This window comes from Copadichromis virginalis, linkage group LG5 (assembly GCF_057382275.1).
Source record: "Copadichromis virginalis isolate Kocher_CV1m ecotype Utaka linkage group LG5, C_Virginalis_male_GT1.1, whole genome shotgun sequence".
Lineage (NCBI taxonomy): Eukaryota > Metazoa > Chordata > Actinopteri > Cichliformes > Cichlidae > Copadichromis > Copadichromis virginalis.
In genome coordinates, this window is record NC_140622.1 from 18,405,708 (window position 1) to 18,430,949 (window position 25,242).

Below are 25,242 nucleotides of genomic sequence, written 5' to 3' on the forward strand. Positions count from 1 at the left end.
GGAGTGGTAGGTATGAGGCGGGGTCGTAGTTTAGCCAGTGTAAAAGAAAAAGAAAGTTGACGTAGTAATAGGCTGAAGATGGAATGCATTTTAATATATGTATACAGGTATTCTGTTCTTATAAAAGCTGAATTTATGAAGGAATGTATGTATTTATTCACAACTAGCGTGTTACCGTTTAAGGGTTAGAATTTATATGCATTTACGCTAATGTTCATAGCTAAATAAAGCACGAGGCTCTCTTCAGCCACATTTGCAGTGACCTGCTCCTAAATAGGTGTTCCTCTACCAACACATTTAAACTAAGCTCACCTAGGCAAATAAATACCCGTCGGTCCTGCAGCATGCAAGCTAAAGGCTTGCTGTAGCAGATGTAGTTGTATGTACTCGTGAATGTGTGCATCCATGCCTGTCCTGCGCACTGGGGGCTGACCAGCAGCCAGCCCCTCCATCTCTCCACTTGGTTTCCTCTTTCGCACTTCAGGAGGTGGGTGGTGGAAGAGAGGGTAGCACTTTAGTTTAGACAAGCAGTGAGATCGAGATTCGCTCGGGGCAAGTAACAAAAGAAAAAACTTTCCAAAGTGCTGAGTAAGAAGTTAATCGGGTTTTTTTTTTCGTAAAGGGAATGACTCTCCTTTCTCATGAAGCTGTTGGCACCATTACTCTTGAGGAGGCGGTGAGGCGCGGCGTCGGGAAGGAGCACAGCAGCAGCAGCGCCAAACTCACAATGCGCCCTGAGTGAGCAGAGGCAGGGAGACAATACTTATCCACGGGAACACTGAAGAGCTGTAAATATCTCATTTTGGCTGTTTTGTTTCTTTTTTCCTTTTTTGAAAAACCGGCTCCAGATTGACAATCCTTCCATCTACGGCTGATTTGTTGAATTATTAAGAGAAATTTGACTTTACTGCGAGGACAAGTGGTTGATCTCCAAACTCAGCCATGACGTCTCCAGCGAAATTCCGAAAGGACAAGGAGATCGTGGCCGAATATGAGACTCAAGTTAAAGGTAAAACTTTTCAAAGCCCCTCAGATGTTTTCATGCAGCACAACCCGGAGAGATTTAGCGTCAAATCTGTGCTTACTTTACTGCGTGCTGTGTTTGATCTGACTTGGCGTAATGCATCCCATTTTTTTCTGTTACCCTCACCTCTCCTATCCTACCAGGCGTAAAGGACAGACTTGCCTTTGCATTTCACCAACCATTCGAGAAGGTTGTCATTGTGCAGACGTGGCGGATCACTTTTTGTGTGTATAAATAATGGCAATCATAAATGGTACATGATGATCAGCGTGCCCCCAAGCGTGTGATCGCTCTCCTTTAAGGCAACGCGCCGATGGCCAACAAAAGGCGAAAGGAAACGCTCACAAATTAGGTGTCGTCCAGATGTGGTCTCACCGCGGCCTCCTATCAAAGCATACGTTAAGGTGATGTGTGTATGTTTGCGTAGAGGACCCACAGGGCTGAGGTTTCGACACTGTACAAGGCAGGGCGTTTTCTTTCCCCTTCTGTGTCTCCTGCGTGTCTGTGCTGCTGCTGTGCACCGGCACCGCTCGCTCATGCGTTAAACGCAGACTGCAATTAAATGATCGATTTGTGCCCTGGCTTGTTCATCGATCGCAGTTCATCGGTGCAGCTTCTGCCGGTGATCAAGGACACGAGAGGGCTGGGAGAGTAGATTGTAGCTGTTAGGAAGGATCGTTTGAGTTGTTAACTAGTCGCTAGCTGATTGTTGTGTTTGTTGATTTTTTTTCCCTGTCATCAGGCAGTCACACTGGATCCAGCACCCACTGTCACTCAGAGTGACAGTGGGTGCTTATCAGATCTTGGGGGGTGAGGGGTTGTGTGGTATGTACTTGAGGCTGGAGAGGGAAGGAACAGGCTCAGAGGTACCAGGAAGGGGAGTGGGTGTTACAGCATGTTTGCACTGTTACTGCAGTGCCAGATGACTAGATAAGATGGGCCACTGCTTGGCTTATCCCCCAACACCACCACCACGACTGCTTGATTCTTATTTCCATTTCGAAGAGAAGACACCAGCCCACTTCACGCCCTCGCCTCTTTACTGGCACCTCTCAGCACTCCTCTTCTGCCGAAGAAATTCCCCATGGCGTTCTTTGACGAAGCTTGATAGTCAGTAAGGAACAAAATACTTTTGAAGCGTTATCGGAGATCACAAGGTTGTTAAACTGGAATTACTGGTGTCAATGCACATATGAGTGGCAAACACAAGGAAGAGCGCTCGTCGAGTGTCTCAGTGAGGTGTGGAGCAACGGAAAGCAGACAAAACACACCTTTGATGTCCCCGTTGGCATAGATTTAACAAGTTTATGGAACCTCAGGTCATTGAAGCTAGTCATCCATAAGCTGTTGTTTATTTGTGCAGTTGAACTGAGGTTTATTTTAGACCTCTCAAACCTTTCCTTTCAATATTCTTTATTTTATTTTTCTGACACTAAATCTGCAACAAATCCTGGCAGAGGTTTGATTTGGCGATGCACTAAAACAGGTATTTCTGGCATCTGAACAAAACACCAGAGTAATTCAGGGTAACCTGGCTCACAGTTAACCATTTCTTCCTTCTTTGCTTCATTTGAAAACTTTGGCTGGCACCACAGTGGCATTAGCGCCGTTGTCTCTGTGTCCTTTTAGACTGCTGTTTATGCCCAGCGGCACGTGTAAAGACTTTCTGTCTGTGCTGTTTTGTGGGCACTGTCTGCTGGGTTTGTCAGACTGCGGACTTAATGTTTGCCCATCGACCCTCTGCATTGATTCCTCCTGTCACTTACCTCACTGCTCCCCATCCTATCTAGAAGGAACTGATTATAGGGTAAATCTGTGCATCCTCATATCTATTTGAGGGGTGTGTGTGTGTAGAGATGCATCGAGATGCTGTCTCTTCTGTGACATTCCCAACAGCATGCCTTCACTACAGCCTGTCATTATCCTGTGTGCTGCTGCTAAAGACTCTCTTGTAGAAAGCATCAGGCAGCTCTCACTCTTTTTCTCTCTGTGTTTGCTAACGCGTGTCTGTCTTGTTTCCCAAATCTTCGCTAGATCCGCTCTACAAATTTCAGTCCTGCTAGCCAAGAAGGGCTCATGCGTACCTGCATGACTCTGCTATTATCAGGCAGAAGGGATAGACTTTACATGTCGCAGCCATGCACTGCAGCATCATGGGGAAAATGGATTTAAATCCTCCCCAGATGACATTCATGAAGCGCTGCAGCAAGAGAGGGAGAGGCATGAATGCTCACGCTCTCACTGATGAGTGTGCTTGACAGTGTTTGTCAAGCACACGGTGAATGGATTTCTGCTGATTATTCTGGCTTATTAGCTACTATAAATTTGTGTTTGTGGCCTGTGGTTTATTGTTTCTACAGACTGGTCACACTTCTGCAGTATTGTCATACATACATACACTGATCATCTGTGCCATCATACTGTGTTCTAGCACAGTTGTTACTTGGTGGAAATAGAGATGGTATCCACGTGTTATGTAGTTTTAGTATTCCATGCAACATTAGGCAGTATTGGGCAGAAAAAGATGAAAAATCATCAAAAGCTCTGGTGAGATTTTGAGATTATTTGTTCCCTTTATATGGCTCAGTGTTTTAAAGCTTAAAATACACTCAGTAACTGGTGACTGTTTGACTTTTACAGATGGAAAATACTTGTATTTGACATTATGATTTGTAATGCTCTGTATTCTTTTGATTACCAAAAAATGATGTTGTGACTCGATACCACAGGCACGGCGATGTCAGTGGACGTGGTCACCTCATCTGTTGACAGGGTACCTGGATAAGGTTTTAAATGCACACCGGCGCTCGAATGCTGTCATCTCTTTGTCTTTGTTATTTCACACAGACAGAGTCCCGATATTCTAATATTGGATTCTGGCTGATGAAAGGAATTTTCCTACTTGGTTTGGAAGAGGGTGTGTGTGTGTGTATAAGTGCCTGAAGAGAGGCACACACACACACAGACAGATGTGCTGAGAAGTAAAAGACAGACAGAAAGAGAATCAGGAATGGAGAAAGAGGAAGAGAAAATACGACATATTTGCAGAGGGATAGAGAGGTTATGACTTCAGAGTATTGAGTTTTTTGGGAACCAAATAAAAAAAGCTGTGACTATTCACCAGCACTTTAAGTAGATCTTTCTATTGTAATTTTAAAAATCCACACGTGTTTGCAGGCAGGTAAACGAGGGTTAGGGTGAAAGCCTGTAAATGTGTGTCGACCAAACACTAGAGAGCAACTTCCTATATTCCAGTGGCAGCCTTTAATATCAGGAGCAAGAAATATTTTAGTGGAAAATTAAGGTGTGCCGAGTCTTTTAACAGATGTTTCATTTTTCAAATGCGTTTTGGCTCAGCCCTTAAGCAGCTGTCCGGTGTTTTACACATCTGGGAATGTTAATAACTATCTGCCTTTGTTGCCACTGATCAATTTTGATTGGCCGTGGTGTTTTTGTGGTTTGCTGAAAAAAAATACAAAAAGGGTACGAGTGGCCATTCAATTTGACGTCGAACTGAATAACTGTTGCTGAGTTTTAGAGTAAATACTGAGAGACCCATTTAAAGAAACAGTATCCTTACTTTACTTACTTTTCCTAGCAGGCTAATAAGCTCAGTCATCTCTGCAAGTGTGATGTGCGTCTGTCTATGTGTACATATAAACTGCGTGTTTACGGTTGCCAGAGAAACATATGATTTAGGATAAATGGCTGCTTTCACTAGCACACAATAGGAAAGGTGGTGTCACAGCAAGAGGTTTTGTCTGCATGACTGTGGCTCTCTGTCTTTGTTTTATGTGAGGTTCTGTGCTTGGCCTGTATTTCTCTTTGCGACTCCATTGTTGTTGAGTGATGTTTATTTGAAGAGAAGGTGCAGGGACAGTGTGGAGATCTCTGTTTTGTCTTTATCCACGTTAAGGGGCAGAAGGAAAAGTGAAACGACACTTGAAACACTGACCCACTTTTGCAATGGCTTTCATATCAAATGGCTATGAACCAGGAATCAGGGTTAAGCTCTTAACTACTGCTTACTGACCAGTCAAGTTTAGTTGAAGGTCTTATAAACCATAGTAAGACACTGTAGGCCTTTTGGCGAATGTCTCCACCTTTTGGCTGTACTGCAGGAACATCAGGTCTAGACTCTTAAATGGTATGAACTTGCTGGGAAGCCAACATTTCAAACATTTAATTGTTCTATATGTCACATTTATTTTGTGGCATGGCAAGTGGAAAATGGAGAGTTCCAAGTTCTTTAGGCTACTGGACTTTATAAAAGATAGTTAAAGCCTACTTATGGTTTTAAATAATGTTTTCTTCCTCATATCTGTTATTTCAGTTGATAAACTGAGTCTGAAATAGTTATTATGTGTTACAAGAACATGTCTAGGTGTCATATCAGTTTAACAGTAAACAAAATTATAACCTGTTGCTTAATGCCAGGGAAGTGATAGCAATAATCTATTAACTCAGTCTGTGGTTTTTGGTGCTGTTTTCCTCATATTTGTTTAGGATTATAGTTTGCTCTTCTTTTGGCTCCTCATTCCTAGATTCTGAAAACCTGGGTTTACTCATTGACCTTATAACCAGTGTCATTTGACCATTTGGCGTGACTGTAGTTAAGTTTAGTTAAGTCAGATGATGAAAAGATATCCTGGTTGTAGAGCTGGGCGATATGAGATTTTTTCATATCACGATATGTTTTTTTCATTTCAGGCGATAACGATATCTATCACGATATAAGCCAAATAACTATATTTGTAAGATTTAAATGTGCCGTTGCTCACAAGTAAAATGTGAAATAATCAGCAGCTTGTTTTTATTTAAATATTTATTTCCCATAATAAGTTCAACAGATGTACTTAAGGAACATGAGACTTTTTCAGATAAATAAAGGCAAATATTGCAAACTACACAAAAGGCAGCCGCTAAAGCGTTTAAGTTTCAAAATAGAACAAACGAAACAGACTAAATTGTCAATTCCACTTAGAAACAAAATATTAATTCTAAAAATAAATCTTAGTTTGTTTTACAGAATAACAGACAAAACTGACTAACTTTTGTCAATATCAAATAAACTGAGAACTAAAAGGAAATTCTCAATCTCTCCTTGTTGTATAGCTTAGCTTTTCAAACAGTTTTAACAGTTACTTTAGTCTGACAAAAGCCGAATGACGAATTAGCGCTTCCAGTCAGAGACTGAGGCTACGTCCACACGTACACGGGTATTTTTGAAAACGGAGATTTTCCGTTTTCGTTTTAAAAAATAATCCCGTCCACACATAAAGGCAGAAATGAAGAAAAACGCTGCTAGGAACATGCCAAAGCAGCAGGTGGCGCTAGATTCCTAACCGTGCCGAAATGTCGGCCAATCAGAAGTCTAGAAGCCTCGGTGGGAAAAGTAAACAAAGCTGGGGCATAGAAGCAGAACCGAGTCGTATGTGTGGAGGGACAGTAACTGTGTGTATATGTAAGCAGACACTGCAGAGAGTAGGATTAACAGTATTGTAGAAATTCATTTCACCGAAACAATAACGTGGCGCACAGTGTGACGCATGCACCAGTTCATTGTATTTCCAGACTTGCTTTCGGCACAATTTACAGTGCACGCTACTCTGTTTTTTGTCAGACTTGAAATAGCCGAAATACCTTCACACTACGGAGCTTCTATGGCTCTTCCGTTTGACAATCTCTCCGGCGTTGGAACCATCATCTGTTTTCTCTTCGGTCACGCTCGGTTGATTTTTCTAGTCGGCACACTCATTTCCTCCATTACCTGCTGGCTGCTTCCCAAACAAACACACGTGCGGCTTGGCACTTGTGCTGTACGTAACAAGTCACGCGACGTGACGCTGCGGCTGTGATTGGTTCGGCTCTGCGCTACTTAGTTTGGATTGGCTGACCTTTTTTTTTTTTTTTTGAGGACAAGAGCGGCGAGGTCTATCGCGATAGCTTAATTTCTCTATCGAGTAAAAGTTATATCACGATACATATCGTTATCGTTCTATCGCCCAGCTCTACCTGGTTGTGTTGAACTTGTTTGCAGCACAGGCCCTGTTTGTGGGTGTGTGGTTGTGAGGACGAGGAAAAGCTTCGTGTGTGATCTTTTTAACAACGTCTGGCTAACTAGAGCTTGACTGCATTGACTTAGTGGTGCAATTATCAACCGTGAGTCAGTCACACAAGTCTCTAACATTATTTGGCGTATCCTGTGTCAGTGTTTGTGTGTGTGTTTATTTATCAGTGTGTGTTGGTATAATGGGGCAGAGGAGGGGGGCCTTGGATTTGAATGTTGTATTGTAAGCTGACTAAAAATGCTGACAGAGCTTAAAATAATCACTCAGGAAGGATGTTTGTGTGCAACTTAGGTTTCGGAGGCCGGGACACACAGGAATCATACAGGAGTGTGTGAAGCTTCCTGTTTGGACCCATGGCTTTGTGTTTGGGGAAAGGAAACGAATGTCTTTCATGCACACACATATGCTGTGACCGTGATTCATGCGTGAGGGTCGTTTTCCCTGCAGTTACCGTATTTGCCTTTCATCATATAAAAGAACGGAGAGAAAGATTTTTAAAAACAAGTATATATATATATATATATATATATATTAGGGGTGCAACGATATTCGTATCGATATTGAACCGTTCGATACAGTGCTTTCGGTTCGGTACACATATGTATCGAACAATACAACATTTGTAATTTATTTTATCAACTTTCCTTCTGACGATGCTGTCTGTGTTGAGCGCTCAGTGAATCTGCATTCGACTACTCCGCCTAGGCTCGACAGTGCAGCCTAGGCGGAGTAGTCGAATGCAGATTCACTGAGCGCTCAACACAGACAGCATAGTCAGAAGGAAGAGCGCAGGGCAAGCTAGCGAGACAGAAGTTAAGCTCTCCTTGTAACAGGCAAATTGAACCTCATTCAGATCTGGCGTTTGGAATTATTTTGGTTTTCATGTGACGTATGACCCTGAAGGTAAGCGAGTCATGGACTAAAGTAAAACAGTATGTTGGATGTGCCATGCAATGCTCAATTACATTGGTGTGAACTAGTGTGTTAGCGCAGTTAGCTCGTTAAGGTGTTGGCCGTCTAGCCCCATGCACGGAGCGATCGGCGGTAGCTCATTAACGGAGATTTGCTGTGTTGTGGCGTTAAGGTCATTTCAACGAGATTAACCTGAAAGCACTAGTGGGAACACAACGAATATGACTGCACATTTACGCCGAGATCATCCTAGTGCAAAGACAAATACAACAAGCATGCTACTAACTTTAGCCGAGTCATTTAGACAGCTGTTAGCACATGATTCTCCTTATATGTTTAATATGCTGCTGAGAATATAGCCCAGAAGAAGCGGATAGTATAGCTTTTATTTTGGAAAGAGACATTTCTCTGTAATAAACTCTCTTTTCCAAAGATGAGTGATTCCTCAATCAGATACAGGGCTCGCAATATCGCTAGCCCGACGTCCCGGAGCTAGCGATTTTTTCAGTCGGGCTACCAAAATCTATCTCTTCCCTGCCCGTCGGGCTATTGTAGGAAAAATATATGTCAATGCTTTTGCATTCTTTCAGAAATGTAGCTGGGTAATTATGTCATTGGCATCGGTGAGCCACTGTCAATATGTGACATATTGAAGTCGCGTTTGAATTTGCGCTTGTTTTTTTGCTTTCACTTTGCAATCGTGCGAACTGTGTATAGAGAGCGACAGCACTGATCTGTGAGTGATGATAATTTGTGCACCAATTCCTCTGACATCGTCTTATTAATTGTTAGCTTACTATGCAAACATGACAAGTGAAATCTCCCGCAGCAAGCTTAAACATGTGAGAGGTTGATCGCGCAGAGAATCGCTGAGCTTATGTGAGTGCGTGTGTAAAAGCAGCAGGATATATATTTTAGTTCTGCTGAGCCAAATAAGACAGGTCAGGGTGAAGAAGTGACAGCCAAAGAAAAGCTTACCACAAAACGGAGAAGTTATGACAAATCAGACTATAAGGCAAAAAGAAAGTGCAGCTTTATGGTTTCATGGACAAAAGAATTTCTGTGGCTGCAATATGATGAGCTAAATAACCAGGGCTGCACATAAGTGGTCCGCAGGTGCGCATTCGCTGTCAAAATAAAAAACACGCACAAGGGTTAGGGTTAAATTTAAAAACTGTACTTTTGAGTTAAAATATATATTTATAATTTTAATAAATGACAAATAAAAAATGCATGAACATTTTTTTTGTATCGAAAAAATATCGAACCGTGACACCAAAGTATCGAACCGAACCGAACCGTGAATTTTGTGTATCGTTGCACCCCTAATATTTATATATATATATATATATATATATCTCCTCAGTTCTCTTTGCAAAGTCACAATAGAACAATGTGTTCCAAACCAGGTGTCCCACTGTCCTTTCAGTTCTGTGTGTGGGACAGTGCGCAGTAGCAGTCGTCTTGTGCCATGTCAGCGGCAGACATAACATGGCTGAAAAATCGCATTGATTTTCTGTTCCCGTTTGCTTGTCTGCTTCCCCATTCTTCACTATTCAGTATGACAATTTACTGTGAGGCTCCTGCGGCACCTGAGAGAAAACACACAGCATTAAATTGACTAACTCTGTAAGTGCTGATCTGGCCTCCTTCAGTGCAGACACACACAAATGTAAACACAGATCACTAGTAAGTGAGTGTTTTGTTGCGATGTGGACCGAGATGTCTCACTGACGACGCAGTCGATTGCTGAGAGATAAAAGAGAAATGTCTGTTTCTTACCTGGTGCAGTAGCAGATCTAAGATGTGACAGCTCATCAGAGAGATGATGACATGTACGGTGCTTTAAAGTGAATGATAAACACAAGAAATAAAATAGCTGTTAGAGGGGCCAAGTGGGTAAGGACAGAGGTCATCTAGTCATCTAGATGACTGCTGTTAACTACTGCCAGATGTTCCAGATGCAAGGATTGGGTAACAGATGTTGTGTTTGCCCTGGTTGGCTACTCCCGACAGTTTGGCTGATACCCCTATACAAGGCCAACAGTGCTGAGGCATGCTGTGATTGGCTGAAATCTTCCCTCCCTCTTTTCAGGTGCCTCTGCTTTTTTTATTTGAAGAGCTGCTTGTGTGTGTGTGCGTGTGCACGTGTGTTTGGGTGCACCTGTTTGTCTGGTCAATATGTTGCCTCGTTTGTGACATTTTGAAACATGTGGAAGCTATTTGTTCATGCAGAACACACACACACACACACACACACACACACACACACACACACACACACACACACACAGATGAAGCCTTGCAGACTTTGTTGTTACCTGCTGTAGATTTTGTTTTTGCATAATTTCAACTGTAGCATTCCACCCAGACAGTTGGTTTTTGTAAGCTGATGAAGCTGAACAGTGTTGTGTTGGAGAAGTTACTACTTGCCTATGTTTGTGCGTGTGCAGGCAATACGTTTCAAATCCTTTTTTAAATATTGATCTGCTTTGTTTTTTTTATTGCTGTATCATATATTTCCAAGAAACTCAACAGATAAACTTTCTGTAGATAAAATGACCAGATGGAAGCGCTCGATTGTGGCTGATACTGAAATTACTAGATATGCAATCGGTGTCGAATCATACTTCATTACAAACCAGTAAATCTGTCTTTTTTAAACCAGAGATATGGAGTAGATGGTTACCTTAGAATAAAACAGCTGGCATGTATTAGTTGCAATAAAAGATTTCCGCAAATATCTACTTCCTCTTTTCTACAGATGTGCTGCTGGTAGTGGTGCCTAAGCTGGAATAAGTTCCTAACATTTCTTTAAAAAACAAAACAAAACACAGTCACAAAAAGACATATTTAAACACAACTATTTCATGATGAGCTTATTTGTACAGACCTGAAACGGTGCAACATCGCATAACCATTCCTCTGTAAACAATCTAACCCCTGAGGTATGATAGCAATGAAAAAGCTACAGGTACAATTCCACTTTGCAAAGCAAGAAAAGTTATATATCTTATCATTTGTCTTTTTTGTTTAATTTTATAAAAGCAAAATAAAAAACAAGCCTCAGATAAGCAAGCTTTTCCTAACGAGAATGCCCAGGAAGGACCTTGATGAAGGAGATTCAGTAAACAGGAGCCAGAACAACATTTCATTTTGTAATTATTTTTCAACCAGGATGCAACATCTTGACATCCAAACAATGATTACTGTGGGTCAGAATGTTTGCTTGTGTACACGCTCTGAAGCAAAAGGCTCTTTTCAGTATTTATCAGTTTGCTAAAGGTTTTTTTTATTTTATTTGCTCTCCATCCAGCCATCTGTCCATTTTCTTTCACTCAACCAATTCAAGGTCATGTAGAGGCTGCAACCTTTGCCACCTGTCATAGGGCAAAAGGCAGTGTATACCCTGGCCTTTTTGCAGGGTTTTTTTGTCTCTAAATAATCAAAATCTAGAGGAAAAAGGCGAGACATGTTCCCCAGAGCCCAAGTTAATCCAAGTAATAGTTCATTTTTGCATAAAAGACCAAAATCGAGTCAAACCAAGTTCTTGATTACAGATGTTTGTAGAATCACATCAGCCAGTGTGAATGTGCATGTTACCCAAGCACCTTTGAGGTATTGACCTCTGTTTGGGTGCCTCTTTGCAGGTTTACTTTCTTTATCTGCCACACATAGCACCAGCAGAGCAGTCAATAACAGCCCCCCCAACACACACACCTTTTTTTCCAAATTGTACTTCCAGTTTTCACAAGTTTCACAAGACCACTGTGAAAGGCAAAGGCAAATGTTTACCCCCCCTTTAAATTATTTTGCTCTCCTTGCTCTTTCTCATGATGTTTGTCAGCAGTGATGAAATGTGATGCACACACATTTTCAACACACCTCCTATGGCAGCTTAAACCTATAATCATCACTTTATGATTACAGCACACGGACTGTGCGTGCATGAGCCTCACTACCGGACACTGACTCGCAACCAGCTGAGAGAGAGAGAGAGAGAGGATGTGTGTGTGTGTGTGTGTGTGTGTGTGTGTGAGAACATCTTTAAGAACAGAGGGATCTATATAAAGCTGAGCACGCAAAAGACAAAGCCCGCTCATATCCTCTATAAAACAATCGATTGGGGGGGGGGGGGAAGACATCCAGCTGTAAATAAATAGGGGGGAGGCAGAAAGAAAGGAGAGAAAACACAACAGTAGGTTGGATAACACTCCCAAGGGATGCTAGAGGAAACAGGTTGTGTTTGAACAGCTCTCATACTGACCAGAGAGCAGGAGAAGAAAAAAGCAAGGGTTCTAACCGTGGAGGGGGGGAAAAGGAGCAGGGCTGGGAAGAAGGAGAATTAGGTGAAAGAAGAGGAGGAGGGATCTGCATGAGGACTGAATAGCAAAGGATTGTGAAGAAAAAAAGTGAAGAAACCCCACTAGACTGTAAGATCCATCTGCTTACCTCAATAAGCGTGTGTGTCTAGTATGCACACTTATTAGCCTTTTCACTCCCCATCTCCATATCTCTTGCCTCTCCTTCCCCCTCCATCAGCAGCTTTTCTCAGCACGTAGGCAGAGTTGGTTGCTAGGGTAACTGAATTGCCCCCATTTTTCTAGGTTTGTGAGGAGCTGAGGGAAAATGTGAAAGAATAATGTAGGGTTGCCTAGCCTGTAGGGTCTGGTTAATCAGGTTACTCCTATACACATACACACACCCTGGTTCCATTCTGAACCTTCAGACCTCAGTCCTTTCAGGGGGTTTTTTCTCTTGCTTTCGCCATTCGGGTTCACACCTCTCCTAATGCTGTTTTAATGAAGCCATTCATCACCCTTTCTCTCTGAAACTCCACACACGGACACGCTGATGCCCACACAAACATACACACACAGCCTCTTCCTCTCTCTTTTCTTCGGTATAACCGAGTGTGAGAACACAGAGTTCTTCCCCCTGCTATGTGAACCTGTTCTATTTTAGTTTTTCCCAGCGTCAGAGCTCCTCTGATGGAGATTAGTCCCCTCTTGTAGGCTTGTTTAAAGTGCTGATTCCTAGCTTTGGTTTAAATCTACTGTTGTGTGGGAATACTGTCGTTTTCTTTCCCACAGTCAATACATAATTTTTTGCTAGCATCATGATAAAAAAAATGTTTAGGGGGTAGGTTGCTGCTCTGAAGAGGGAGCATCCCCTGCTCTCTGATCCTTAGAACACAAAAAGCCAGCCCTCACATTTAGGCCCCTTGCCCCACACTCAGACCATATGCACCACCTCTACAGACAAACACTCGCTTTACTTAAACAGTGTTTTGGCTGAATGGCTCGCATTTTGAGTTAGCTGGTTTTTAGGAGCAGGAAATAGATGTGTCAATTAAACTCTGCCTTAAACTTTTATTGCATCATTGCGCGCAACTCATTACAGCGGGCTCTGCTTTGCCGGTAAGGAAACATGGCTGCATGTGAGTAGGAAGAAACCACAAAGGCTAAAGGCTCATTTGCTTTTTCTGCATGACACAGCGGGGGTCGATCTCTCCCACAGTCATCCGACCAATCTGGGAATGTAGCTCTGGTGCCCTCCGGGTTTGGTTAACATGTGTGACGTTTCTATAGCGAAACACTGTATGAGCAAAAAATACTGGAGTCTTAATCTTTGAATTCAGGTGTTTTCAGTCCCAATGACACAGGTGTGTAAAAGCGCCCAGACATGCTGTCTGACTTTACACACAATTGTGAAAGAATGGGCTGTTGCAAAGAGTTCGTTGAATTGGAGCGTTGTTCTGTAATAGGATGCCACTATTGCAACAAGTCACTTCATGAAATTTCCTCCCTCCAGCTGTAAGTGGTGTTACTGCAAAGTGGAAGAGTTCAGGAACCCGTGTATCCCGGGCAAACAAATGTAAACCTTTGACCAGTCAAGTTTTTGAATGTGGTCCAGCGTGGTTCAAACACACCTTCTAGGATGTGCATTGTTTAATCACTCTCCAGCCTTATTTCAGGTACACTCGTGGGGGTGTGGTTGTATTAACACCTCTGATTGCTTACCTTGCAGAATGCATCTATATATTTGTGTTAGTAAGACGTGTCGGTGCTGGTGCCAGGCCTGGAGTGGATGACCCACCCTAAAATGTGGTTTACCTTGAGTACACGTTGTCCTACAGCTGTCAGAGGCTAGAGGCAGAAGCACATATACCATACCTAAGGTCTGATATTTATCTGAATGCAGGAGCTGTAGCTGACTGTCACTGAGCATGGCCAGGGGGCAATACTCTGTGTGTACCTGTAAGAAGAGCTTGCTTATATGTGCTCTTCACGTGTTTAAGTGTGGCTGGCTGTGGGCTGTGGAGTACAGTTGATACAGACAATAATCGCATACACTGATTTGCCATTTGTATTGTTGACTTATGCAACCAGATGCCATTTAACACAAATGCCCTGCAATCATTTGACTGTGTAGCCACAGTCAGTTTTTTATTGATTCTGTGGTAGACGTGTGTTCGTTCAGGCTGGAGTTAGATGCTTTGCATGACGGGGCTTGGGGGAAATGCAGCGTGTTTTGATGTATGGCTATGGGATTTGTTGAAAAACAATTTGTGAACCATTATTTTTTCCAAAACTGATTGTAGTTCATTTCTCACTCTTGTCAGACTAGATGTTATTTATATTTTAGTGCTGCTTTTTTCCCTTTGTAAGTGGTTTAAACAGGGTGTTTTGAAGAATCCCGCATCATACAGTCAGGCGTGTTTTGAAGCTGCAGTGATGCAACTGCAAATTATTAGCCAGAAGAAAAATATCTGGGCCTGGGTCCAATTTAAAGAAAAATAGAAGAACAAACCCCCCAAAACATGCACATAAGTTAAAGCTAGTGACTTTGCCCTATTTTTGTTTATTAAAGGAGAAGTATCCCCTCATGAAGAAAGTTGGAAGCAGCAGAATACTGAGTTAAAGTTTAAAGTGTAGGCGAGAACATGACTTGGATATTTTTAGGGGAAGCAATGACTGTCATATTGTCATTAAACAAGCATCGTAGGTGGTTAAAGTATGATGTGGTGACCCCTTCAGTATGCGCTGCTGTATTCCTCTATTGAGGCCTGTGATTGATAGTGAAGACTTTTTTGCTGGCATCGCTCTCCTTGTGCACCAGGCTCATAGTAGTGTGTAAAGACCATGTGCTGGCCTATCACCGTGGGATACCTCTCTCAGATTACCGCCTTCACCCATCCCCTGACCCTCCCACTGCTGCTTCCTCCCCCTTCACATTCCGACTCAGCCCATGTGCTTCAAACAGAGTGGAAACGGGAACATCCCACCCCTCATACGTGTGCACACACTCATTCCTATTGTGCAGTGGCGCATGCAGGACAGGGGCTGGAGTGGGTCTCCATATAACTTTCCATACAGATAATATACCGTGTGTACTATAATAGAAGTTGTTTTTCACATGTATTACAGCCCTGAACTTGTCTAGACAGCACCTGGTGAAGTTGTACTTGGGAATGCAAACATCTGAATCAATCAGGCTGGATGTTATTGGTCTGCACTGACAGCTCTCTAGTACAAAGAGTGCATCGTGTCTGATTGAGCCCACGTGGGAGTAGAGCAGGTAACTGTCCTGAGAACTCACAGTGTTCACAGGTGTCATGCGTCCTGCCTCCTGACTAAATTCAAATGGAAGCAGTGAGGATCCAGAATACATGTAGAAGCTCTTGTGTTCTACATCTGAGAGATAATGCCTGGACCTGATTCTCTCGAGGTCTGTGATAATGGTTTATGTCTAAGAGACAGAAGTAGGGAGTCAGCCTCTGCTTGGATCTGTGCAAAACTGAAAATTGAGACCAGGAGGTTTAAAAAAAGCTATCCAAAAACCCAAACAAAAAATTCAGTAATGAAAAGCCCTGAAATTCTGGATGACAGAGATTTTGCCAAAGAAAACCTAAAGGCGGGGGGAAGATGAAGGATGTCCTTCAGCACAGAGAACCTTCCCATCCATCACTTCAGCACATTTGTGGCATAGCTGTTTGACACAAGCATGTTCTTGTGACCTCTATCCCTTTTCTCTTCTTCTTTTTCCCTCAGTAACTTGCTTCACCCACATCTCTTTGTTTTCTTTCTGTCTGAGGGCAGTGTTGCGTGGTAAAGGTTGCTGTCCATAACACATATCTACACAGGCATTCTCTGTAATGTAAAGGCTGAAGTGGGAGGCAGGCAAGTGACTCAGTGTGAGTGGGGCTCTTGTCATGTGTCGTTGGTATTCCCTCTAAAGAATGCAGAGGAGAGTTTCCCAGCCTGGAATGGTGGATTCCTTCTTGCTGAGTCTGAGTATGAATGTGGACCAAGAGGAGTCATTATGGTCGCGTCGCTTTGCACATTTATTGTACCGTTAGCTTTATCTTTTCTTTTTTTAAAGATCCTGTCGATAAATTGTGGCATCCCAGAAAGTTTTATGCAGACAGATGTGCATTAGGACTTAAGTGCTGGTTAATTTGGCAATAACTTTTAATAACCTACGTTCAAGAGTTCACTTGAAAATGTGCCACCTAGATTGGCTATTTTGAGTATCCAAACCAACAACAAGTCACAACTGTTACAAGTATTGTATTATACAACTCCAACTGCAAAACAAAAGTTGGGATGTAATGTAAAATGTAATTAAAAACACATTTCCAATAATTTGCAAATCTCTTAAACCTGTATTTTATTCATAAGAGAACAAATAAAACATATCTGACGTCTAAACTGAGACATTTTACTATTCAATGAGAAATATGAGCTCAGTGTACGAGTTTAAAAAAGAGCGTCTTTGAAAGGCAGAAACATGGGCAGACATTCAGAAATCTGTAAAACTGTATCCTTAAAATGGTGGCATAACTTCACAATAATGGTCCTAAGTGTAAAACTGCAAAGACTTTGAATGTGTCATTATCTACAGTACATATTCTCATCAAAAGATAGAACATGAAGAAATCTCTGTGCAAATGGCAAGGCTAAAAATCAAAATCAGACGAATGTGATCTTCGAGCTCTCAGGCTGCACTGCATTAAAAACAGGTGTGAGTGATTGTATCATAGAAATCACTGGAAGACCTCTAAATGGATCTAGTTCATGCAGCCCTGTGTGGCCACTTTCCCATCTGGAAGGGCATTGTCAATGCTGAAAGACTTCTACTGGTTTTAGAGCAACGTACGCTCCCATCCAGGAAAGAGCTTGCATATTTCAGCAAGGTAAACTCGACAGTGTTTCTCACCGTCTGTTCCTGATGCTGTACTTTTTAAAGACAGCTGATAGTTATGTTAAATATACAAAAACTGTAGTTAATGAGCCATGACAGGCAACAGTATGTGGAAATCCAGTAAAACCAAGGAATAACAGGCGGGTACAATTTTTTTTGTGCGGTAAAGCCGCTATTGTATCACCACACAGCACGTTGACACTTACCACCCATTGTTCAGTGCCTTTGTTACCGAAAACAGCCAGGAAGCCTTACAGTATGTGTGAGTCAGGTCCCTGGCTGTATCCCTCTCCATTGTGTCCTGCTTTGCTGGTGATGACAATGATAGCCACTGTCCTCTGATTGAAATACATCGTCAACATAGCTTACATAGCTACATGGTCCATATGCACGCAGTGCAGCTGGCCTCAGCGCAGCTTCTACAGCAGCGAGGCCATTTTGAATTCATGAATTATTTAGTTGTTTCTTGTGCAAGAGGGAGAATGTGTCTGATTTCTAAAAAGGAGGGGGGTTGGAGGGCCTGTGATTCTCTCTTTCTCTCTCTTTTTTTCTTTTTTTGTGAAGGAGTAAGAAAAAGGGAGCTCTCCTCTGTAGTGAGTGAGGGAGGAGTGTGTGCCTGGTATCTGGGAGCTGAAGAGCCAGAACAGCAGGACTCCGTTAGATCAAACAGGCTTCCACTGCGGATAAGAACGAGGACCTGGCAGGGAGACAGAAAAAACATGAGCAGGGAAGGGATAAAGCAAAGTAAGAAGACTGCTCTTTGTAGTATTTCAAGCTAATGAGAACTGCCAAATAATAAACGGTCCTAATGAGCATCTTATTTGCTTTGTGTACCTTGTGGCTTACTCCTAATACTCTGTCTGAGTCTGCTATTGCAAGTTTAGAACAGGTGTTGACCACATTCCTACCTCTGTTCTGCTGCAACCCTTGACCTTTTTGTTTTCCTGACAGCCACAGACTGTCCCTGGGGATCTGCTCCCATCTCTGGAGCCCATCCGGTTGTCAAGCATTAACGTCATGGTATCTTTTCCAGGTGACTCTACGTATATGAGCAGGCATGTTTATGGTACACTGGGAGATTACACTGAAAGTGCTCCTTCTTCTCATCCTTTAACTCATAGTCATCATCAATAATTCAGCTACACTTGCAGGACACAGCTCTGTGTTTTTGGTCTTAACCTTCCCTGTAGGTTCCCCTGTATTTATCTATGGCTTTTTAGACTATTACTGTACACCTATTTTGTTTCTTTCCATCCCCTCTCCCATTCTACTCAGTTTTGTCTTTAGAGTCTTGCTGTCAAGTTTACACCAAAGCTCTCAAATCTCTCACTCTTACTTATATTAGTATCTTATTTTCCCTTCTTCTCTCCCATGGTTTTCTTTTGCTTTTGTTGTGTTTAAAAAAGAAAAAGTCAGGGATTTTATTCCATCCCCTCCCTTCTTTTCCCACCTCTGTGCTTTTCTTTTCTTTTTTTAAAAATCTTGTCAAGGCAGTTTTTTGGGGGCCGGAGAAAAGTCTGTTAAGGGGAGCTAAGAGGAAAGGGTGTGGCCACCCACACTGCGGTACTCTATTGTGTTGCAGTGATTCCACCATGTCCTCTCTCTGATAAACACACATGACATCACGCACAAAATTGAACACACACTCAGTGCAGAGCCACTGACCTCGTGTTCCACTCTCCACTCACTCAAGAGGTATATTCTCTCTTGGTATCAGGGCTGTCCATTCCTGAGCACAGATAGCTTTGTTTTCTGTCATGTGTTTGAAACTCACTAGATAGCAGACTTCCAAAGTGTCAAAGGGCAGAAAGCATGAGAAAGTTGACCAGTCGCATTTAACCACAGGGCCGAAAACAACTGGCAGTTTAATCAAAAAATCTGACACTTCCAGAAGTTTATCTCGTCACTGTCTCTCCTCCTCGGGGAAGTCACCGCTCGGGGTCAGCTACCGAGAGGCGATCCTCTGCTCAGCGTCTTGCTTATGCACATTTCAGTGGACGTTTACTTGCTTTTATTGAGGATTCAACACAGACATGAAGTTTAATCATTAAGGCTGTCTTCACACTAATAGCAAGTGTGTGGGTTGGGACATGTTATTGAAGGTACTGAGGGAAAACAGAACTTGGAAGTCCAGTTTTAATCATGCATCCATGAATGTGAAGCCTCATGAGAAGGGACACCACTGCTCAGCAGGTTCTACTTATTTTGACCAGCAGTCCTCATATGTATCAAAGTAGATATAATTTTCTCCTTTGTCTTTTTGGACCTGTAAGTTAGAATAGTCCATAATAAGTGTAAGAGCTTTCAATCCACAGCCTGTCCAGATGGGTAGGTGAAGACTAGCAGACCAGCAACACAACTGGCTCAAGACCTAGCGTAGCAAATTAAGGAAATACAACTAACACAAAGGCTACAGAGACTCATGTTTGTACAGTCCCAGAATATTGCATTTGGTCAGTGATCCTAGTTATAGGTCAAGTGCTTATTGGTTAAAAGGATCAAAAACATGAATCACAGTCTACATCACACAGAAATCTACAGAAATCTGCCACTGTGACAGCAAACTACAAGTAGACATGAAGACGTGGACGATAAATGGTTTTTAACCCTGTATCAAGCCTGTGTGATTGATTACTATTAGCATTGAGTGGATGCCATTCCTATATGGGAGCACCAGTGTCTCGGTTTATTTAGGTATCTGACTACAAAAAGTGAAGGATTATGGGTACCAGACGTGCTTTGTGCAGACCGAGTACCAAATAGCCTGATGGGGGTGATGCTCTGTGTGTGAGAGTTCACCACCTGTGGGGACAAGTGCAAAAAATACATCAAGGAACAAAGTAAAAGCATGAGAAGGGCAGACGGTGGGTTTAATCAATACTTTTAATTGATTCTTTTTTCAAATAGTCAATTTTTTTTTAAGTGAAGTAGACTGTTCATCCAGCACGTCTGACTGTGCTGATGTTCTGACATTGAATTAGAGGGTGATATTTGAGATGCTGATTTGAGGTGTTATGAGTATGTGTGAGAAAGTAAAAATAACAGTGTTTTTGTGTGTTTGAGGAGCACAGAGGTTGTGACACGGTGTATTAGCATATCCTCGGGCTTAACCTGCAGTGGCTTATAAACACATCCTCCAGGTATCATTTCTCTCAGACTTTATCTGAGAGAATTCTGACAGGTGAGTTATTTCTGAACCGTGTTTTCTTTTTTCTTTTTTTTCTAGGTTTTACTTCAGAGGTACAGTGAAGATTAGCTTAAGGCTTACCTGAGTGTACAGTGAAAACATGCAGCCTGTAACACTAGCCTATACAATGTCTTTGTCCTGAGAGTGAAACGGTATCGGAAGAATCAGGTCTGGAAATTGCCTGAAGTTGCACTTTCTTACTTTATTCACTCAGCAACAGAAAAGAGCTTAAGTTACTGAACTTTAACTGACCCTAATTTGCTCTGCTGCAGGGAGGTTCTTTTTTTTTTTTAGATCTTTATTTGGTAAACCCCCAATCACGAATCTGCCATGTGCAAGAATGTCCTGCTAGGTGTGCAAAAGTCTGCTTTAGTTTGATGCATTTGTGTATGAAAGGATGCTGTATCTTCATTATGAAGAAGTTCAAATGACAACCTGTCCTGTGCTTTTAATGACATTTGGCCAGCTGCAAACTGTTACAGAATATCAAACTTAGAAGGTGTGAAAATAAATTATTTTTATACTGCTGGCCAGGTCAGGAAGTTCTTGCATGGTCTCTTGGTTTTTTTTTCTGGTTTTGCATCAGCATACTGCATTAGCATCTCTGTACCTCAAATTCTAAAAATATATGTATAGAGTTCTAACAAGCTTGAGAAGTATTTAGTATGATCACCTTTATTCTTCAACACAGCTTGAACTCTCTTAGGCAGCTTTCTTGTTGTTTCTTTAAGTATTTTAAGTAGGGTTCAGGAATAATTATCCAGACTTGTTGAAGGACATTCAAAGCTCGTGTTTGGATGTTGGCTGCCTTTTGTTCTGTTCTCTGTTGAGATGATCCCACACTGCGGGGAGGCCAGTCCATGACTGATAGTGTTGCATTGGGTGGTTTTTTTACTAGGTATGTTTTTAGGTATGTTGGTAGTGTGTTTTTTCGATCACTGGTATGCTGAAAAATGAAGCTGTTGCCAATCAGATGCTTTCCAGATGTGTTGCATGCTGGATCAGAATTTGACCATATATCTGTGTTTATAATTATGAGTTTTAATTTAACACAATTCATTTTAAGAGCCCCAGCACTGCTGGCTGAAATGGACCCCCAACAGTGACGGGGGCTTTCAGATACTGTTCCTCTGCTGTAGATTGTGTTTTAAGGTCAGCTGCTTTTTCAGTTTCTTCTTTGGTTTTTGTGTTGTTTTGTTTCTCAGGGCAAATTGCACAGCATGCTAAAATGCTAAAAGCTCACACTATTTTATGCCTCTCAGACTGCTCTCAGACATATTTCTGTTAAAAAAGTGTGAACTAATGGTGTACATTTGTGGCAGCCTGCTAGTAGCAAATGGCTAAAGATACAATTTAAAATTGGTTCTGCGCTGCGTTGTCTGTTATGTGTAGGTACAACACTGGTTCATCGCTTAATTTAGATGATTTTTTTTATGCTTAATGGTTCACAGGTCAATGTTGAGTTGCTGAACTCACGAAAGAGAAACCTTCCTTTAAAAATGGTGAGGACTGGACTGAAGTATTGTGCAAGACCGCTTTTAAAAAGTTACAAGAAAATCTGGCTCCATGGACACAAAATATAAAGAAATGAGACTTAGACTTTTTTATTGTCACTGTGCAGTTTCTTGCACAGCGAAATTGAGGGCTGACTCAGGACTTTTGCACAGTACTGCTTGCAGTCTATGATTATTGTAATCTTGTTTCACTCTCATAGCACTCTCCTAAGCCTGCTGAAATGAATAACCTGACTTCTGTGTTTTCTGTAATCTCATTTGCTGCTTTCCTTGGTAGGTCAAGAAGCCCAAAATATTCATTAAAGGGCTCAGCGCTAATGGAAGAGGGAAAAATGAACAGACAGAGTGTGGACAACTGAACAATGACCTAGCCCCCTTTTACAAAATTATCTGTTTTCATGACATGGGTACTTGGATACACCAAATCTGATAACCCATGATCGGAGCCTCATGGGTCAGTATGTGCGCTTGTGACTCTTCCTGCCGTCCTTCAGTCACTGCCTCAAATAGTTGGTTTTGTCTTCAGGACACTGTGATTCCATCGCACTTGAAGCAGTAACGTTCAGTAAAAATGTATTTAAATACTGTAAAAAAGTGCATTTATTGGCCGTCTGTGAGAAGTCTCTTTTGTAACCCTTCGTTGATGATTGGATAATCCAAACCAGTTGATGCTGCAAGCATCTCATTATGTCTGCACATGAAATAATTATGTTTAAAAAAAAAAGGGGTGTAAATGTGATTGATGGAAGCCAAGTGTCTAAAATGAAAGCTGGTTAATTGCTTTCCCCCAAGTTACCCATCCTAATCGCAGACGTAGGACTGTTGTTGTACATTGATTGCTCGGGGTGTAAGAAAAAGTTGTCCTCACCGTCTACTCTCTCGGTCCGCCCCAAGGAAGAAGAGTAACTGTTGTTTTTTTTTTATCGTGAAAATCAGTGGAAAGCCAGTTAAAGCCCGAACAGTGCTGCAGGGAAAAAGAAGAAGAGGAGAAACAAAAAAAAATCCCTGCGAAGTTTTTGTGCCGTTACACAGAACTGTGTGTGGTGGTTTGTTGTGCTGAGGTGTGGAGTTGTTGTCTTTGCTGGTAGCCTCCTCTTGGAGCATGGCCCAGTTTCTATCGCTCTCTCTCGCTACTCCCAGTCCCTCTGCAGCAGTTAGACTCATGTCTGATTTCCATAATGTGTAAAAATTGCATGCATGCACACTTGCACACAGCAGAGAAATGACCATTGCACTAGTGGGTTGGAGAGATGTGTAGAGGTAGAGGTAGAGGCAGAAAGGCAGGTGACCGCATTAGCTGCACTGCAGTCTAATTGTGACATACGCTGTTTCCATCCACACAGAGGATGTTTTAATAATACGCGTGTACATATATGTTCTAAATACTTCTATCCCCCAACCAGTGATTACTTTCCTTATCCGTTATTGTTTTAATCGGTAAAATGTGAAGAAAATAGTAGTAAAAACATCACTACATTTTTCCTAGAGTGTCATTTACCATTGGTTTACCAAAATATAAAAAACTAACAGAAAAAAAGAAGAAGCAGATTTTAAAAGCCGGAACAAATTGCATTTCCTTTCTCCACAAACAACACAGACAGTCAAAATATGCTGTTGTTTTTCTGTTGATAATCGAATTCATTATTAAACCGCTCTTCACAGCCGAGTTCTTCAGGGATTTTTTTTTTTTTATAATGGAAGAATAAAGATTCTTCCAGGAAAAAAATAGAATGCTGCAGAGATTTTTAAGTATATTTCTGCTCCCTTTTCAGCACCACGAGGCATGTGGCATCTTGTTTCATTATATTTAAGAGAAAGCAGACATCTCGGGAGCTGTTGTCTCCTAGACTGATATGTATGTATAAACAGCACCCTACTATCATAAGTTGGATATGTGGTTTAAAACATGGATAGATGGATAAGATTAAAAATATAAAAACAACGTCTATTTGATTTTTGGGGTGAGCTGTCGTTTTATATTAGGACTCATGTAGTTCTGCATTCCTTTATCTTGCGTATGTGCCCCTCCTGTTTCGAAGAGAGCCGCAGCTGAAGGCTGTGGCGATTTGACCTCGAGTCGGATGCGCTGATAGCATCTCATGTTATCATCTGCTGCTCTGGGTTTCATCCTTTGTGTGATGGTGCCCTTTGCTCTTTTTCTCCTGGCCTCCGTGCCTTCCGCCGGCGCTCGGATAAAGATCAGCAGCCATCAGCAGATACGGCCTTTAACTCGTGCCCAGCCTCTGCTCTCAGCTCTCACTGCGTCCTATCTTGATCTCTATCATTTTTCCTTCAGCCTTTTTCAACATGCCACTGATTTCTCATGCAGTGTCGCGATAAGACTTTGCTGCATAAGGACATCCATACGTGTTTAGTATCATGCAGCATTTCCTCGCTGAGAATATGCATGTGTGTTTCCCCTCTCCTGTGCGGCAAATGCTGCCATAGCTCTTTATTAAATGACAGAAAGGTTTCCATTACGCACTGTGTTAGGCTTCAAAGCCGTGATACTCCTCTCGGGGGGGGCCTTAACGTGCACATGCCTACACAGCCCTCAAGGTCCCTGTGAATCATTAGTGATGACTGGGCTAATTCTTACTGAGGAGTGAAATAAAGATGAAGATGACTGCACGACTGATGACTGTTTAATCTAGAAGTAAGAAATGATTACATGCTGCCGCTCAATCGCTGGGATTATGACGAGTGTTAACACGCTAATAAAGACGGGGAAGAACCTTTACCCGCCCAGTGATGCTTCCGCACATGAAAGGCATCCTCTTCCCCATCCTTTGCTGTTTGAAACTAGCCTTGGATGATTGTGGTAATGCTTGTTGCTTTAAGAGAGTGTTGCCTGGAAATGTCGAGGCTGATTTAAGTTATTCCACGCACTGTCAGACAAGACCACTTGCACAGACAGACATACACTCAGTGGGCTTCTTCCCATGGTTGTGTTTTGGATTAGTCAAATCTCCTGACTGGCTGCTAAGCTGATTAACATGGGGGGGCGCGTTATGCACTGGCCATTTTGAAACACTGGAAAGGGTGTGGACACACATGCACACTGGGAGAGCTCAGCTTAATATTGCTGTTGGCTCAGGGTGATATGATATGCGTGCGTGTGGGTTTTTGTCTGATACCTGTCCATACCTCCTCAGACAGATGGCATAGAGCTCTATACTGTAATAGTTTGGATCCCTGTGGAGTGTGTGTGTGTGTGTGTGTGTGTGTGTGTGTGTGTGTGTGTGTGTGTGTGTGTGCCTGCCAAAGCTGGAGAGTGTATGAGATGGAAACAGAGGGAGAGAGAGACGGAGATGAGGCCTGCTGGAA

General features: G+C 42.2%; 1 protein-coding gene across 3 annotated transcripts in view; it reads left to right on the top strand.

Moving 5' to 3' along the window:
* Positions 1–532: 532 nt before the first annotated feature.
* The window catches only part of srgap2 (SLIT-ROBO Rho GTPase activating protein 2), a 55,874-nt gene continuing 31,164 nt past the window's right edge, over positions 533–25,242 (top strand). For 2 of the 3 annotated variants that reach the window (XM_085456332.1, XM_085456334.1), the window contains exon 1: positions 533–1,009. In XM_085456332.1, the coding sequence (XP_085312458.1) occupies positions 943–1,009 (67 nt within the window). In that variant the 5' untranslated portion in view covers positions 533–942. The remainder of the gene's footprint in view (positions 1,010–25,242) is intronic. The other variant, XM_085456333.1, reaches the window with a different exon arrangement.